The 14,606-nt window shown below is 38.9% G+C and overlaps 1 protein-coding gene across 5 annotated transcripts in view; it reads left to right on the top strand.

Annotated features, from left to right (window-relative positions):
- The first annotated feature begins 204 nt into the window (after positions 1-204).
- Positions 205-14,606, top strand: part of kat6b (K(lysine) acetyltransferase 6B) — a 40,912-nt gene continuing 26,510 nt past the window's right edge. Inside the window, exons 1-2 of one of the 5 annotated variants that reach the window (XM_057341692.1) lie at positions 205-418; positions 3,350-4,221. In XM_057341692.1, the coding sequence (XP_057197675.1) occupies positions 3,601-4,221 (621 nt within the window). In that variant the 5' untranslated portion in view covers positions 205-418; positions 3,350-3,600. Of the gene's footprint in view, positions 419-499; positions 1,409-1,456; positions 1,568-1,635; positions 2,067-3,349; positions 4,222-14,606 lie in introns of those variants that run through there. The other 4 variants (XM_057341696.1, XM_057341694.1, XM_057341693.1 and 1 more) reach the window with 4 other exon arrangements.

Below are 14,606 nucleotides of genomic sequence, written 5' to 3'. Positions count from 1 at the left end.
TGCATGCATATGCATTCGTTTAAAGGAAATATGTGACATTAAAAGTTTCCTCTCCAAAGAGAGGGCACGGCATGTCTTTTCTTTTTCCCACCCATGCCATGTAGTCTAAAACAATGTACATTGTTTCCCAATGAGCGATGTGATGTCACATAGCGGTTAGAGCGAGTTAGTCCTCCTCTGTGGCTGATGGAGTGCCGAAAGGGGAGGGTACTACTTTGTCACAGACTCCTATGTAGATTAACCTTTCAATTAGTTGTTATCACGTTCCCTCTGCCTACGCGTGCGTTCATCTTCCGAATCAAACAGGACCCCGTTGGATTTAGCAGACTACTTTACGCATACATCATCATCTTCGCAGATAAACGTGTTTATATCGCTTCTGCGAGGATTGTGGAGAGACCGCGCGAGGAACTTAAAGGTAAATGTTCGCTTTGCCAGCGCTGTCGGGCATTTATCTCGGCGGTGTCTTGAGTGGGTCGTTATCGGTGACACGGTTTAATCGTTCAAGTTTAAGTTGTCTGGAGTGATGTAACTTGACGCGAGTGGGGAAATTAATTCGGGCTATTAAGGTTATTGGGTTACGCGAACCTTGCAAGTATCGCAAGCGGCTGCTTGACCCGCATAAACGGAATTTTCCAGATGCTATCTCTCCTCAGCTGCTTGAGCTTGAAATATGAGGATATTGGCGTTTCGCGTATTGTGCATAAATAAACCGCAGTCGTCGGTGCGTGTTATTTGCGGTGTTGTGAAATAACGGGAGAAAGCGTTATGCCATCATCCTCCGAGACATTCGCAGGATTTATAAATTTGCCTATTTGCACAGTGCCTTCCTATGGATGTAACGTTACGCGCGCTCGATAGTTCATGGCCTTCCGCGTCTTTTGTAAAGTGCAAAGTAATTAATAAACCAGATTACAGTGCACACGGCAATAGGAATGCCGAGGATAACTCGAGCGCTCCGACTAATTTATTCTCCATTACATTATTCTCTAAAAAGTGCGACTAGGTCGAGCTGCTATCATTGCAGTGTAGTGCAATGCTCAAAAGGGGGAGCCTTCTTAAAGGTGTAGATCGAGTCTCGGTTGATTTTACATGAAAGAGCCATCAAGTAGTTTTAAAATCATTAGATTACACGATGATAAAAATAATGTTGGCGTTATGTTCTCCTCACGTTCTTCACTTACGGCTAGAATTGCAGGTAGCGCAATCGATACGCAGTAAGGATCAAAGAGCAGTCGTCGCTTTAAGAGGCGGGTCAAGTCATTATTGACAGATTATGAAGCCAACCGGCTTCTCGAGAGGCTGAACTGTTTGCTTGTGATTGACACTTTCGTTATCAAACCAGGGATAAGTATTTGCCCTTTCCAGCCAATATTAAAGTTTCTTGGGCGGGATCCTCTTTGTGAAGGTAAGGTTTAATGAGACTCCATTGGGTTGTAATCAGTGTCATGTCGGATTCATGTAAACTACAACATTGTAACAAAATGGCGTCTGTTTAGTAACGCGACCGGGCAAAGCGGCGAAGTCACCTGACCTCTCCACCGTATTAAAGCGGCAAGAAAACAAGGTTTGCGATTTGTTTCAGCGCGATTGTGACCGTAGGTTAATTGACGCGTTGACTTTGTCATCATAAATTATAGATAGTCATCTGTCGGAAGTAGTCATAAAGCATAACCTAATTTAGCCTGCCTTAGCTTAGCGTGCTATACTTGAGCGCTGTGGCTGTTTAGAAAGCCGATGCTGGAGATAAGAAGGCGAATGCCTCTGATATTCGCTTTACTTTAGCTCAGTATCTCGGGTTTAATCGCTGGCTTTAGATGACTCGAGCTGAAGTGCGAATGTCATTAGACGTTTTGCGATGGGTTTTATTTGAGCAGGGATGATTTGACTGAGACTGTAAATGTGAAATGTCACGGCCAAGTCTTAGTTTGTGGCCAAAGCTAGAAGAGTGCGGATGTGATTTCAAGGTGGAATAAGTAAATGTCAAATCTTGAAAAACTCTGTATACAGCGTGTCATGAATTGAGATGTTCAAGTTTGTCCACATGAGTTGAGCAGCCGAGAAGAGTGAGTGTCAGTTGATTGATAGTTTATTAATAACACCTTGTTTTCCCGTCAGTTATGTAGTGTTTATATGATCCGCTTACTCTGTTTGCTGTCATGCCTCAATTAAACTCGAGTTATTTGGTAGCTATGTTGTTGGCTAACCGAGTTGCGTTGTTGAATTATTTACTGTAGCTTTTCTTGGATCTGTTCAGGCCGGATCGTATGTCTTAGAGGAATGGGTCAGGTGTTCCTCTCACTGTCTGTGAGGCTTTTTATGTAACTACGTATAAACAAAACCTTATGACAGATAAGTTGTGGTGGAGTTGATATGGCTGCTGTTGGCGAGCAGAGGAATTCTTTAGAAATTGTTGAGTGCATGTCACCTGCTGGCTGTTCGCAGCATTGTCTTAATCTGCTGCTGGGGTTTGTACACAAACACAAGCCAATCCTTCATAAAACGCGTTATATTGGTGATGTACGTATGTTTTAGCTAATTATAAAGCTTTGTGTGCTTTTACAAATTGTATGATTAAAAAAAACATTATTGCATTTTTTAAAGTGAGCTGGGTTCTCAAAACCTTGCGAGTTACCTTCCTAGACAGTGTTGTTGGGCATCATAGACACGTTTTCTTTTGTTGTTGTCTACTAGGTAGGTTCAGAACCAAACCAGACGGACTAGTACAACCACAAAATTAAAGACTAAAGTGTAATTTATGGTTTGACGTTGTCTGGGCGCTTCATGTTTATTTGTATCAAAATGTGAAATGACTTGTTTAGTTAATCTCATGGTTATACTGGTCTGTCTGGTTTGGGTCAGAGGGACTGGTGAAGTTTTCCGTTTATGGAATGTGTCCACCTAACACCTGAAAGTCACTACATGTGTCCTATTTCAAAGGACTGAACATATAGGAAAATAATTGTCCTTTAGCATACTAGCTTTTTTATAGTAGCAAATTCATCTGGTTTGACAACATTTTGAGTGTACTTTTTTTATCAAAAGTTTTAAGTTATCAAATAATTCTTTAATATAATGATGAGAACTTCCAAATTAATGGGGCTGTGCTTTAAAAGGTGTCATTATTTTTATTAGTTTGTAAGAATCAGTATTTGTTTTTTAACCTGTCTTACATCTTACTTTGCGGTTGGAGAAGTACAACGAATGTAAATGATTGGTGCGGTTGGTTAGTCTAACCTCTTGGATCAAGTTGCCATAATTTGCTGTGCCCATGTAACTTTTTCTGGAGTGAGTATTTTTGTTGCAAAGTAACATTGTTTTTCTGTTTTTCTTGTCTTCACTCCCACAGGTGTAACTCAAAGGAATTTTTCAGCAAGTGTTCTGACATTGGATTTACAACCACAAGGATTTTATTTTCATTCAGACAGAAAGGAGAAGAAATGAATAGCCAGTTTGGCTTTTAAGGAGTTACATCGATACCGTATCCTGTTCGGCATCATGTGCTAATGGCCGGCTTGTGTTGGTGGATGCGTACGTTTCGCTCTTAAAAGAAAGGGATGTATTCATGGATCGCACCTTGATGAAACTACTTATTTCACCATGGTGAAACTGGCCAATCCCCTGTACACAGAGTGGATTCTTGAGGCTATTCAGAAGATCAAAAGGCAGAAGCAGCGGCCTTCAGAGGAGCGGATTTGCCATGCTGTGTCAACCTCACATGGACTAGACAAGGGCGTCGTACTCCAGCAGCTGGAGCTAGCTGTGAAGGATGGATCCATCCTTAAGGTTACCAGCAAAGGTTGCGCTTCTTACAAAGACCCGGATAACCCGGGAAGGATTGCGCCGCTCAAGCTGGGAGGGCCTGTCCCCCTCCCAGTCGGATCTGTGTTACCCCCAGGTGATCTCCGTCATGTGGATTGGAATAAAGTCCTTAGGAGGGCTATCGAGGGTCTGGGTGTCCCCGCTGGCTCTTCTCTAAGGAACATCGAGAGATTTCTCAGAAGCCAGGGTGACCTGGTGAATGTTGTGGCGAACCCCAGGTTTCAGCAGAGGCTGAGGCTAGCTGCTAAGCGGGCCGTTAACAACGGGCGCCTGCTGAAGGATGGACCACTCTACAGGATGAACAGTGGTGGACTTGGAGGAAAAACTTGCTTCAGGAGCGTGGGGGTCTTTGGGATAGACCTCCCACCTGTAACATTACTCCCTCATGAGAGAGAGCAGGTATGGCAAGAGCTTTTTGTTTCCTATATCCTTACAGGCCTTATGTGCTTCTGCTAAACACTGAGGCCTTTTTCTATTCAATATGTGAATTCCTGTGTTATGTTGTTTTGTTTACCAGTTGTTTTTATCCACATTCAGGGACTTGCACCTTTCTTTAAAGTCCTTTTTTATAAGGTTTTCTCCTATAGGAACTTTCTTAGGAATGTTTGTGCACCTGCTTATTTTGTACATTACTAAGTGTGGGTTGTTTTAAAACTTAAGCAGTTTTAATGTCGTTGTACAGACCAAGTAAATAGACCTCAGTGACTGAAACAGAGAAGCTTTATTTGAAATATTTATATGTTGACATAACCTCTGACTGACATTGGCAGCTCTGGTATGGCAGCGTTTATGTGCATATGAATGCTAATATGTTTGTAGCTCATTTGTAACAATTCGGAAGTCAGTTGTTTAGCTGTTAAAACCAGCATTTGTAGCTCGTCATGGCTTTACTGTACAAAACTGAATTTGTTGCTTTGTTTCTGAAATGTCTTGAAACCTCATTGTTTAGATGAAGAGTTTCTTCACCGTTCCCCCAAACCACTTTGTCATCCAGATGAGTGAACTTGGGTTTGATTTTAACATTGTGTGATTGAAATGTTCTGTGAAGAATGAGTAGACAGTGTTTTTCTTCGTAAATCATCTAAAGCTTTTTTCTAGGATAGTTCTCTAAATGAGAGCTTGATACTCTACAGATGTTGGAATAACTATTATATAATCGAGAGCTTTACATTGACTTTATGAGGGATCTTTTGATATGATGGATATTTTGAACTGGAGTTAAAGTGCATGTATATAATTGCTACCCAGACCAGACTAAAATTATTTTTAAAGCTGGAATGTATACGTTTAAAACTGTATTCATTATCAAACGGCATTTGCAAACACCTTTTGCTGTGTGACATTTCTGAGTGTAACTTGATATTTAATGGAGCCAGGTGGTTGGAGGCAATGGATTTGTGATGTCAGACGAAAAGGAAAGTTGTTTTAAAGGAACAGAAGTTACAGATTCTGATAAGAGAAATAAAGCTACATTTGTGACGTGCACAGATGTACTTAACCCTGTAATGCTGTGTTCACACCAAACGAACAATTGCGTTCCTCACACTTTACTACTCGCGGGAAAAGTTTGTTATTTTTGCGTGAGCGCCGAATCGTGCCATTCCCGGTATTGTTAACACAGCATAAGATATATGATGGTGATCAACTGTAATTTTACTATAGTAAGAACATGCACTTCACCATCGTTTGTAGTCTTTTTTTGGTTTTAAGTAGTAGTATTAATTGTCTTGTCTGTAGTATTTGCTTAAAAGTCTGTATTCAATAATATGTGTCCTGTAGCTGCACCAATTCGATTCTAAAAGTTTGGGCTACAGTTTGGATTGTCTTTGTGTTTACCAAACCTGACATGCTACAACAAAGTATGACTTGTTCAACCTCGACATAGGGTACAGAGAAACCGAAAACAAGTCAAGAAAGCGTTTCATTATCTGTCTCCGGTCACTTAAGTTCCATACTAGGTGGCTCTTAAAGCCCTCTCTCTCTGCAGTGGTCAGCTAACAATTGGAGGCCATTTGGTAATCAAATCTTCAAGCACATTCCCTTGTCCACTCTTTATTGAGTTGCTCTTTGAAAGGAAAAGCTTTTGGTTTCCAGGCACGGGGGCTTGACTGTTGCTAAGCAATGTGCTTCATTGACCCTTGGACATGATAGCATGGTGCCAGTCTTTTTTTCACAATCATAGAGACGGTCTGCCGTCTTGCAGATGGTTCAGGGGGACTGCAGTGGTGGGCTGGCTGCTGATTAGCTCAATGCGTTAAAAGGGCTCTTTTGTTGTTAATTGTGTGCTTGGGGACTGGTCAGTCTGCAGCTGCTCCAGGCCTCTTTATCATATTCTGCGAGGGGTTAAATTATGAGAAAAGAGAGGGCCAAATCCGGCTTTCTTTTGTCCCATTAGCTGGCAGGATTAGATTTTGTGTTGAAGGTGTATTCGATCTCATGGCTTTTTTTAATAGATGTTCTTGAAACTCTTGCGTAGCTTAAAAGATAGTAATTCAATGAAGGTCTGTTAAGGCTTGGCTGATTACATCTGTTCTTCAGTAATGGTGTTGAAACAGTGCTAGACTGCTGTTTACCAGCTGTGGCTGATGCGATTTGCTCACTTTCTAGAAATGTCATTACAGCATTATAGTCTCCTAAAGAAATTGACAGATCTCGCCTTAAAACATTCTGCAGTGAAAAGTGCATGAATAACATAAGAAAATCAATCTAGTGCACTTGGCTCCCTAGCGCGTGCTTGAATGCTTTTGCTGTTTAGAATTGGCATGCACGATCTGATACCTGGATCAGTAAAAGATTACGGATACAGACTTTTAATCTAAACAAATCTAATGTGTTACACTTGGTAATTACTGTCAAACTCCAGAAAGGATAAAAACTATAAATGTATCATACAATTAGTCCATAAGATTATAAAAAGCAGACTGAATTTAAGACCTTTTATTTTTGCAGAATATCTTCCCTCTGATGCACATCACATTCATCATTCTGAATGAATATATTCAAACAATAAAAGACATATGGACTTTACATTGCATGCTGTGAGCTAGGGCTGCAGCTATCGATTCTTTTACTAATCGAGTATTCTACTGATTTTTCCATCGATTAATCGGGTATTCGGATAAGTACTTTTTCTTTATTAAAAAGCAATACTAAATATACAAGAGAAAATAAGACGGGTCTCTTAAAATGAGTTAAACAAATTAGGGCTGTCACGATTATGAAATTTGATGGACGGTTAATTGTCTAATAAATCATTGCGATTCTGGCGATTAATTGTCTGTTTTAGGGCTTTGACGGTTATGACGATTAATTGTCTGTTTTTGAGCTTTGGCGATTATGGCGATTAATTGTCTGTTTTTGAGTTTTGACATTTAATTCTCATGCATTTTTGATTTAGCGATTGAAACGACCATATGTGACCCTGGACAACAAAACCAGTCTTAAGGGTCAATTCTTCGAAATTGAGATTTTTACATCATCTGAAAGCTGAATAAATAAGCTTTCTATTGATATATGGTTTGTTAGGATAGGACACTATCTGGCGGAACAACAACTATTTACAAAGCTGGAATCTGAGGGTGCAAAAAAATCTAAATATTGAGAAAATCGCCTTTGAAGTTGTTCATCTGAGGCACTGTAGCAGACCATCCACTCACAAAAATAAAGTTTTTATACATATACAGTAGGAAATTTATAAAATATCTTCATGGAACATGATCTTTACTTAATATCCTAATGATTTTTGGCAAAAAGAAAAATCGTTAATTTTTACCCATACCATGTATTTTTGCCGATTACTAAAAATGTTCCCGTGCTACTTAAGACTGGTTTTGTTGTCCAGGGTCACATTATTGTTCTGAATACAAGACTATGTTTTTTTCTTGGAAATACATCGGAAAAAATTGGGTCATCATATATTTAAGGTTTAGGCTTTTACCTGTCAATAATACAACCACCAAATACTTGTAAATTAAGTAAATTGATCAGGTGTGAATTGAAGCCACCATTAAAATACTATCAGTCATAGAAAAGCTTCTAGTCTGTTTTTTTCTCACTTGCAAGACTACAATAAATTTTACTTGTGTGTTATGAAATTTTGGTAGACTGGTTTTCACACTGAGATTTGCTTAAATAATATCAAATTGTACTGCAGGTAATTTGTATATGTTTTAGTTTTTTTTAAGTGATTGTGTTGTGGTGGTACATTTTACAAGTATTAAGTAACAATATATACACTAAAATATGCAATATGCAGATACACTACAGCTCCCCCTAGTGTCTTCTAAAGAGATGTGCAATAATCGCGATGATCTGAAACCATCGCGATGAGGTCAAACAATCGCGATGAGACGATTATTTAATAATCGTGACAGCCCTAAAACAAATAATTTGTATCCTTTTTAGAACAATTAGAGTTTTTATTGCTGAAATAGCATACATTAATATCCGTAAAAACTAAACCCATTTAGTACATTCCATTGCCATATTAAATTCAAAATGCAATATAATACAAATATATAAATAAGAAACATGAATAAAAATAGAAAGAATAATTTCAAAGGTAAACAACTAACTTCAGCTTATGCATGATGCATTTAGTTTATCTAAATTAGTTCTCGTTTCTTTTTTTTACTATTAAATGGTAATATATAGCCTATGACTTTTATTTTGGCAGGTTGTCGGAAGACGCTTATCTTTTAGTCTGTTTGTTTCTTCACTCAAACAATAACATGTTTGTGAAATAAACTCTCAGAGCAACTCTGGAGGTGAAGTTCATGTCCTCATAAAGCGCAGACGCAGACAAATTTATGAGCATCACGCATGTAGCACGTTAAAATGTGCAGTTCATTCACTCAGACATGCAGAACAGACAGATGGCATGTGTAAATAACAGGATTCGGCGTCCACAAGTCCGCATCTAGTTTGATGGACTCAATGCAGCCGGAAAACAAGTTTCACTCGCAAAATAGACTAAAAGTAAGTAAAATAGCAGTTCACCACTTCTATAAGCTATCACTTATTTATCAGCATGAAAACTACGTGTGAGCGTGTGAACAGTCTAAAATGTGTGTGTCTCGCGGCGAATGCGTGAGACTTGAGAGCCCTGTAACATGAATAGAGTTTAGCGGGCTGTGCGTAAGTAATAACGGTCAGTGGGGAAGCGCAGTGCTCCGTGTGTACTGTAGTTAAATGGATTAAACAAAGCTTCAAGGCAACAAAAATTGCCTCGGTGTTTTTTTGTATTCGAATTACTCGAGTTACTTGAGGAATCGTTTCAGCCCTACTGTGAGCAATTGTCTCCTTATTATGCATAATCTGTAGATTAGGAACTATGTTTTTGTATGAAGGGGTGGAAGTTTCATTTTAGGATTTTTCCTCAAAACAAGGAACCATTTTGCGTACCGAAATCCGGGAGACCTGTGATGGGGTGCAGGGGTGTGGGATATGGGGGTGATGTGGTTGCGGGGGTGTTGTGCAGGGCAAAAAGGGCACCCCTCTGTTCTAAATCTTTTAAAAAAATTTAATTACTTTATATCTAACCTAACATAATTTTCATGTCAAATTCTTAAATGTAAATCAATATATTTATTCAGAACAATAATACAGACTGTTTAATGCACTTCTGCAAGGTATCATTTTTATTTAAATATTGCCAGAGATCTCAATGTCAGACATAAAATACATATAAAAGCGGTTTAAAAAAGTATGAGCAGTTTGTCTTTGTCCCATCACGTGTCCCATAGTTCGGTTTGTTTTAACTTGGTTTATTAGTTAGCCGAATGTTTTTATTTATTTACATGGATGGATGGATTTACCATGTGTTTGCATATTGCAGCTATTATTTACAAGAACTGCTTATGTTCAAAGTATGGGAAATATTAGAAATAAACTCTATATTACCTGTTTTTATTCAGAGTTGACTGGAGAACACAACGCTCTTTTCATGACACGTTTAAAAAGTGTAACAACAACAGCTAATAAGACATACTTTAAAAACTACGAAAAGATTACTTCGGCAGATCAAGCTGTAATGTAACGTAACGTTAGACTCTACTGCATCTATCTGTCAAAGCTCTGGATGGAACGATCTGTCGTATCCAGTGAGCGGACACAGACTGTGAGGAGCGAGCGTTAAATGGAAAACGTGGAGTGGAATATGCTGACCTTTAGCAGTGTAAAGAGAACATTTTTAGTGGGGATGTGAAATGAATACTCTTTACTCCACTTCGGCTATCAGTTTCGCCTATCAAAGTGCGCCTCAGCCTGTGAGGGCAAATAGGCAGTGGCTCAAGCCACGGAACCACCCTCCTGTTCATGTGAATGCGGTTCCCGTGAGTCCGGGTTTCAAAGGAGAAATAACTGAAATACAGGTGTTTTACGGGAGAAATAACAAAACGGGAGGGTGGCGGGAGATTGGTGTGTAAAACAGGAGACTCCCTGCGAAAACGTGAGTGTTGACAGGTATGGTCAAGTCCTAACTCTGTTTAGTCAGTACATAATTTTCCATCCAGGATGTGCAAAAACTAGAGATGCACCGATTGCAATTTTCTTTGCCGATTCCGATTTCCGATTTTATTACAAGTGAAACCTGCCGATTCCGATTTTTGCCGATTCCGATTTTCTATCCACAAACTATAATTGACAGTATACTGTATATAAAACCATATTAACTTTTCTTCAATACACATTTTTTTTATTTTCATTGAATAAATGATTGAACATTACAATTTCCCCAAATTTCCCTAAATGCAGTTCTCCAAGCTGCATTAAATTACAGAATCTTCTCTTTCCCAAACAACTCTTAAATTGAAGAACTCTGTGACTGAAAAGAAGTACAAATAATAAAATGTAACTAAACATGTCACTTAATTTACCTTTTTCATTTTTGTACTCATCTCACAAAAGTCTAAGATAACAATAAAATACTTCAACTTTATTCTTGTTTGTTTCTGTTTATGAAACTAACATTGCTTTATTTCATTTTTTATGAAATGTAAAATAAATTGTCTTTATCTTGGGTCTGTAGGATTAAAAGAAGTGGGTTGATTTTTGCTGCAACTTCAATAAAAAAGTTAAAAATCCTATGCGTGAATTCTACTCTAAAGATGTATATGTATTTGCAGTTTTTTGTGTTAGTAAAGAACTCAATCAGATATATATCACATATATTGGTTGATTTATTCATTTTTTTATATTTTGGATTTTTAAAAACAAGTAGAAGTCGTGTTGAATGTCATTTTACCTAGGTGAAATGACCACAGTTTTAATGTAAGACAAGCAATCAGGTTGAATGGAATTTACGTGTCAGAGTTTAGCATGATGCTAATAGCATCACTGTTAGCATACATACTCCATGTATACGGAGCAGCGAGAGATGAACTACAGTGCACCTTTTTGTCTGTACAGTACATGATGCGTGTGCAAGCGCGTGCAGTCAGCAGACATGAGAGATGCGCGTCAGTCAGCAGAGACCGGTACCGGTGGACCCACATGCGAGTATAAACGAGACGTGAAAGACAAGCTGTGCGCGCGCACGTTTACATGTTTACTTGCGGCTTTGAGTGTACTGACGGCTGTGACGTTCTTGCCCGCATCACGTGCAACAGAAGATCGGCTTGGAATCGGCGAGATGTGAGACTGACCGGCCGGTCACCGGTCTGGCCGATCATACGAAAAACCGGCCGATTCCTATCTCTGTCCGGTCAATTAGTGCACCTCTAGCAAAAACAGTCCTTTTTATTGGAGTCTCTCTTAGGCTTGTTGCGATGGTTGGTGTTACCGGTGATACACGGTGATTAACCCACGTACCGGTTACATCACTTGCCCACCAGGGCACCGTCCCCACCAGACATGCTAGCTTTTAAAACCCCCTAATCATTGGTTTAAATGTTGTTTGTTACTGCTGTGTTTTAATTTCGTTAGACTTGTTTTATTTATTTAGTTTTTATTCTAGTCTGTTCAGAAGGTTTTTAAATGTGCTTTACAAATAAATGTTGTATTGTATATTTATGACTCGAGCTTACCTGTTTGAAAGCAGTTTGTTTTAACCAAGTTTGAGAATTGTGACATCTTTGCTAACATGCATAGATGAAGTTTTCTTGTGGGTCTTTGGAGTTGGTGATCAACTTTGTTTGGCCTGTGTAAGTGCATTGCTGTCATCTCCTGCTTCTGTCACTTCTGCTGAATGCTAATTTAAAAGCAGTAGTGTGTTCTTTCAATATAGCTGGTGTAATTGTAACTGGTCAATCAGCATTACTGTTTAAATGCATAAAAACTCATAGTTCCTAATGTTTTTTGAGAGGCAGACAATGTGAGGTTTTTGGTTGTTGGCCCAGTGGTTTAAGATTTTTGGCTGTTTTTAGAAGTGTACTTTTATGTGTCTGGTAAATATTTACATATTACAGTGAATGCTTTCTTCATTTAAGAAAAACTTCTAACTCTATGCCAACAAATAAATTTAAACAAAGTTCTTAGGCCAATACTGTACTGTATGCTTTTATGTGATGTGGCAGATTGTATTACCTGGTTTCTAAAGTCACTACTAGAGCCGATTGAGATCTCTTCCTCTGTATCTCTGCTGTGTTTCTGGATCAATTGTTGTCGCCATTGACCGTGTTTGTCTTTTGTTAACAAGTCTCTACCCATTAAGCTGCCGCCATAACCACAATCGCGTGCATTATGGGGAAAGGGTCAGAAGCAGCCTGAAGTGGAGATTACTTAATTAGGACTGGAGTAATTGTCACTTAACTAACCTGAGTGTCAGATACCTGCGTGTGTGCCATGTTGCTGCTCCTCGGGCAGACTGACATGAATGAAGTAATGGTAATGTAATAGCCTTGCCATCCTTCTTCAGTTGAGCTAAGTAGAGCTGTCTGAAAATGTTATGGGACGAGTCACAGGTCAACGTCAGAACAGATCTGCCCTACATTCCTCCTTCATGCTAAAGCATAAGCATGACAAATTTGGCTTTTAAAAAACGTGATTCTCTCTGTTTGCTCTTAAACTGCTTGAAAGATGATGCTGATGTGTTTGTCGCTGGATTGGATCACGCAAACCAGGCCAGAAGAAACAAATCTGTGTCAGTTACTGCCAGCATGTCTGGATATGGGATGAGGGCAAAGCTTACACATGAACGCCACCTTTTAAAAACGTTGTGCCCCTGCTTGTGGCTATCCAAGCTGAGATCTCAGGATTCAAAGGTTTGGGGAGATAAGAGCAGAAGCAGTGAGGTTTTATGTGGGCTGAAGTGCAAGTTTCCATTATTTTTACTGATCGTTACTCTGTTTCACAGCAGATGCAACAGGTGATGGATCACGTAGCCTTAAACATTTTACATACGTTTACATATGTAATGATTATGGATGGGACACTATGCGTCGCATAGACTGGACATCCAACAACCAAACAGTCAATTAGTGCGGTAGTCTAGATTTTTCTTCTCCGTTTATCTGCACTGCTTTAATTGGTTTGCTGACAGCGTGATGTGCTTTAACTGTTGGACACATTGCAGAGTAAAATTCTCTTGAAATCTTGCATGCTTTAATTTGTCTCTTAAATTCAAACAGCACTGCTGCTATACAGCCATTACACATGCAGACTTAATTATAACAATCTTGTAGACAAAAAAGTGTTTACCAATCATAATGTTATTTTTGGATTATTGCTTTTCACTAATTTCAATGTTATGTGCTTATAAATATTGTAAGAATAATTATATACACAATAACACATTAAAGTGTTGTACACCAACTCTTGTGGCTTGAAAGGAAGGATGAAGTGGGATGTGCAGTCACTCCTCATTTTGCAATGAATGACGCATACATTTTCCATTTTAAAAAATTATTTTGGTGGGTCTTGACTCTTGAGAGAGATTATACCTGTGTAGTTGGGTCATAAGCCGCTGTTGTAACCAATGAATTGCTGTTATTATAACTAGACATATGCCCGGTTAACCAAAAATATCTATCACGTGATTTATGCACAACTTGTGAGTGAAGTATGGTAAAATGCTGCTGCATCCGAAAGCCAGAGGGCGCTCTCGTGCAGAAACTCCAAATATGCACTGCAGAAGAAGACCATAACACACATAGTTCTAGGAATGCCTAAGGACATGTTTTTATCACTGATCCTCAATCCTCCTCAGGTATTTTCATGATAATAAAGTATATTTATAATGATCATGTTTGACAGGTGTTGCTTTTTTAAATGCACGTTATAAGCGACTCAAACTCGCACTGCTTTTAGATCGAGCAGCATTTCCCACTGATCCCAGAGACGTGCTTTACGGATAAGCTACGCATCAGTAAAATAATCGATACCTTGCATTATCGCAGCCAGCTCGGTTTCAGCAGGATTTGGTGGTAACCGCGGTTAACTGGGCACATGTCTAATTATATCCATTAAATTATAACCTCAACACATGTATTGCATGTATTTTGTAAGGTATTATTGAATGCCACTGTGGCTAAACTAATAACCAGAGCCGGTGAGAGAGAGAGTCACGTCACGTGATTTATGGAGCCTTCAGATAGTTCCAGGAAGTTATGTTTTCTCTTTAAATGCTTTTATATTTATTCATTAAATGACTTGCGTCTTTAAATGAGTTAAAAGTTTACCTCAATTGGTCTGTTTAGCTGCAGCTCCATGCATTACTAGTAACTTCCGGGAACTATTGAGTGGCTCCATGAACCACCATTGCTGTGAAAAATTTTAATTGTAGTCAACAGAGTTGACGCCACTCTCTCTCTCAATGGCTCTGTTAATAACAAAACAATGTCAAGTGT

Source organism: Triplophysa rosa, linkage group LG9, assembly GCF_024868665.1.
Source record: "Triplophysa rosa linkage group LG9, Trosa_1v2, whole genome shotgun sequence".
NCBI classification, from domain to species: domain Eukaryota; kingdom Metazoa; phylum Chordata; class Actinopteri; order Cypriniformes; family Nemacheilidae; genus Triplophysa; species Triplophysa rosa.
Note: the sequence above shows the minus strand (reverse complement) of the source record. Positions and strands in the feature narration are given on the sequence as shown.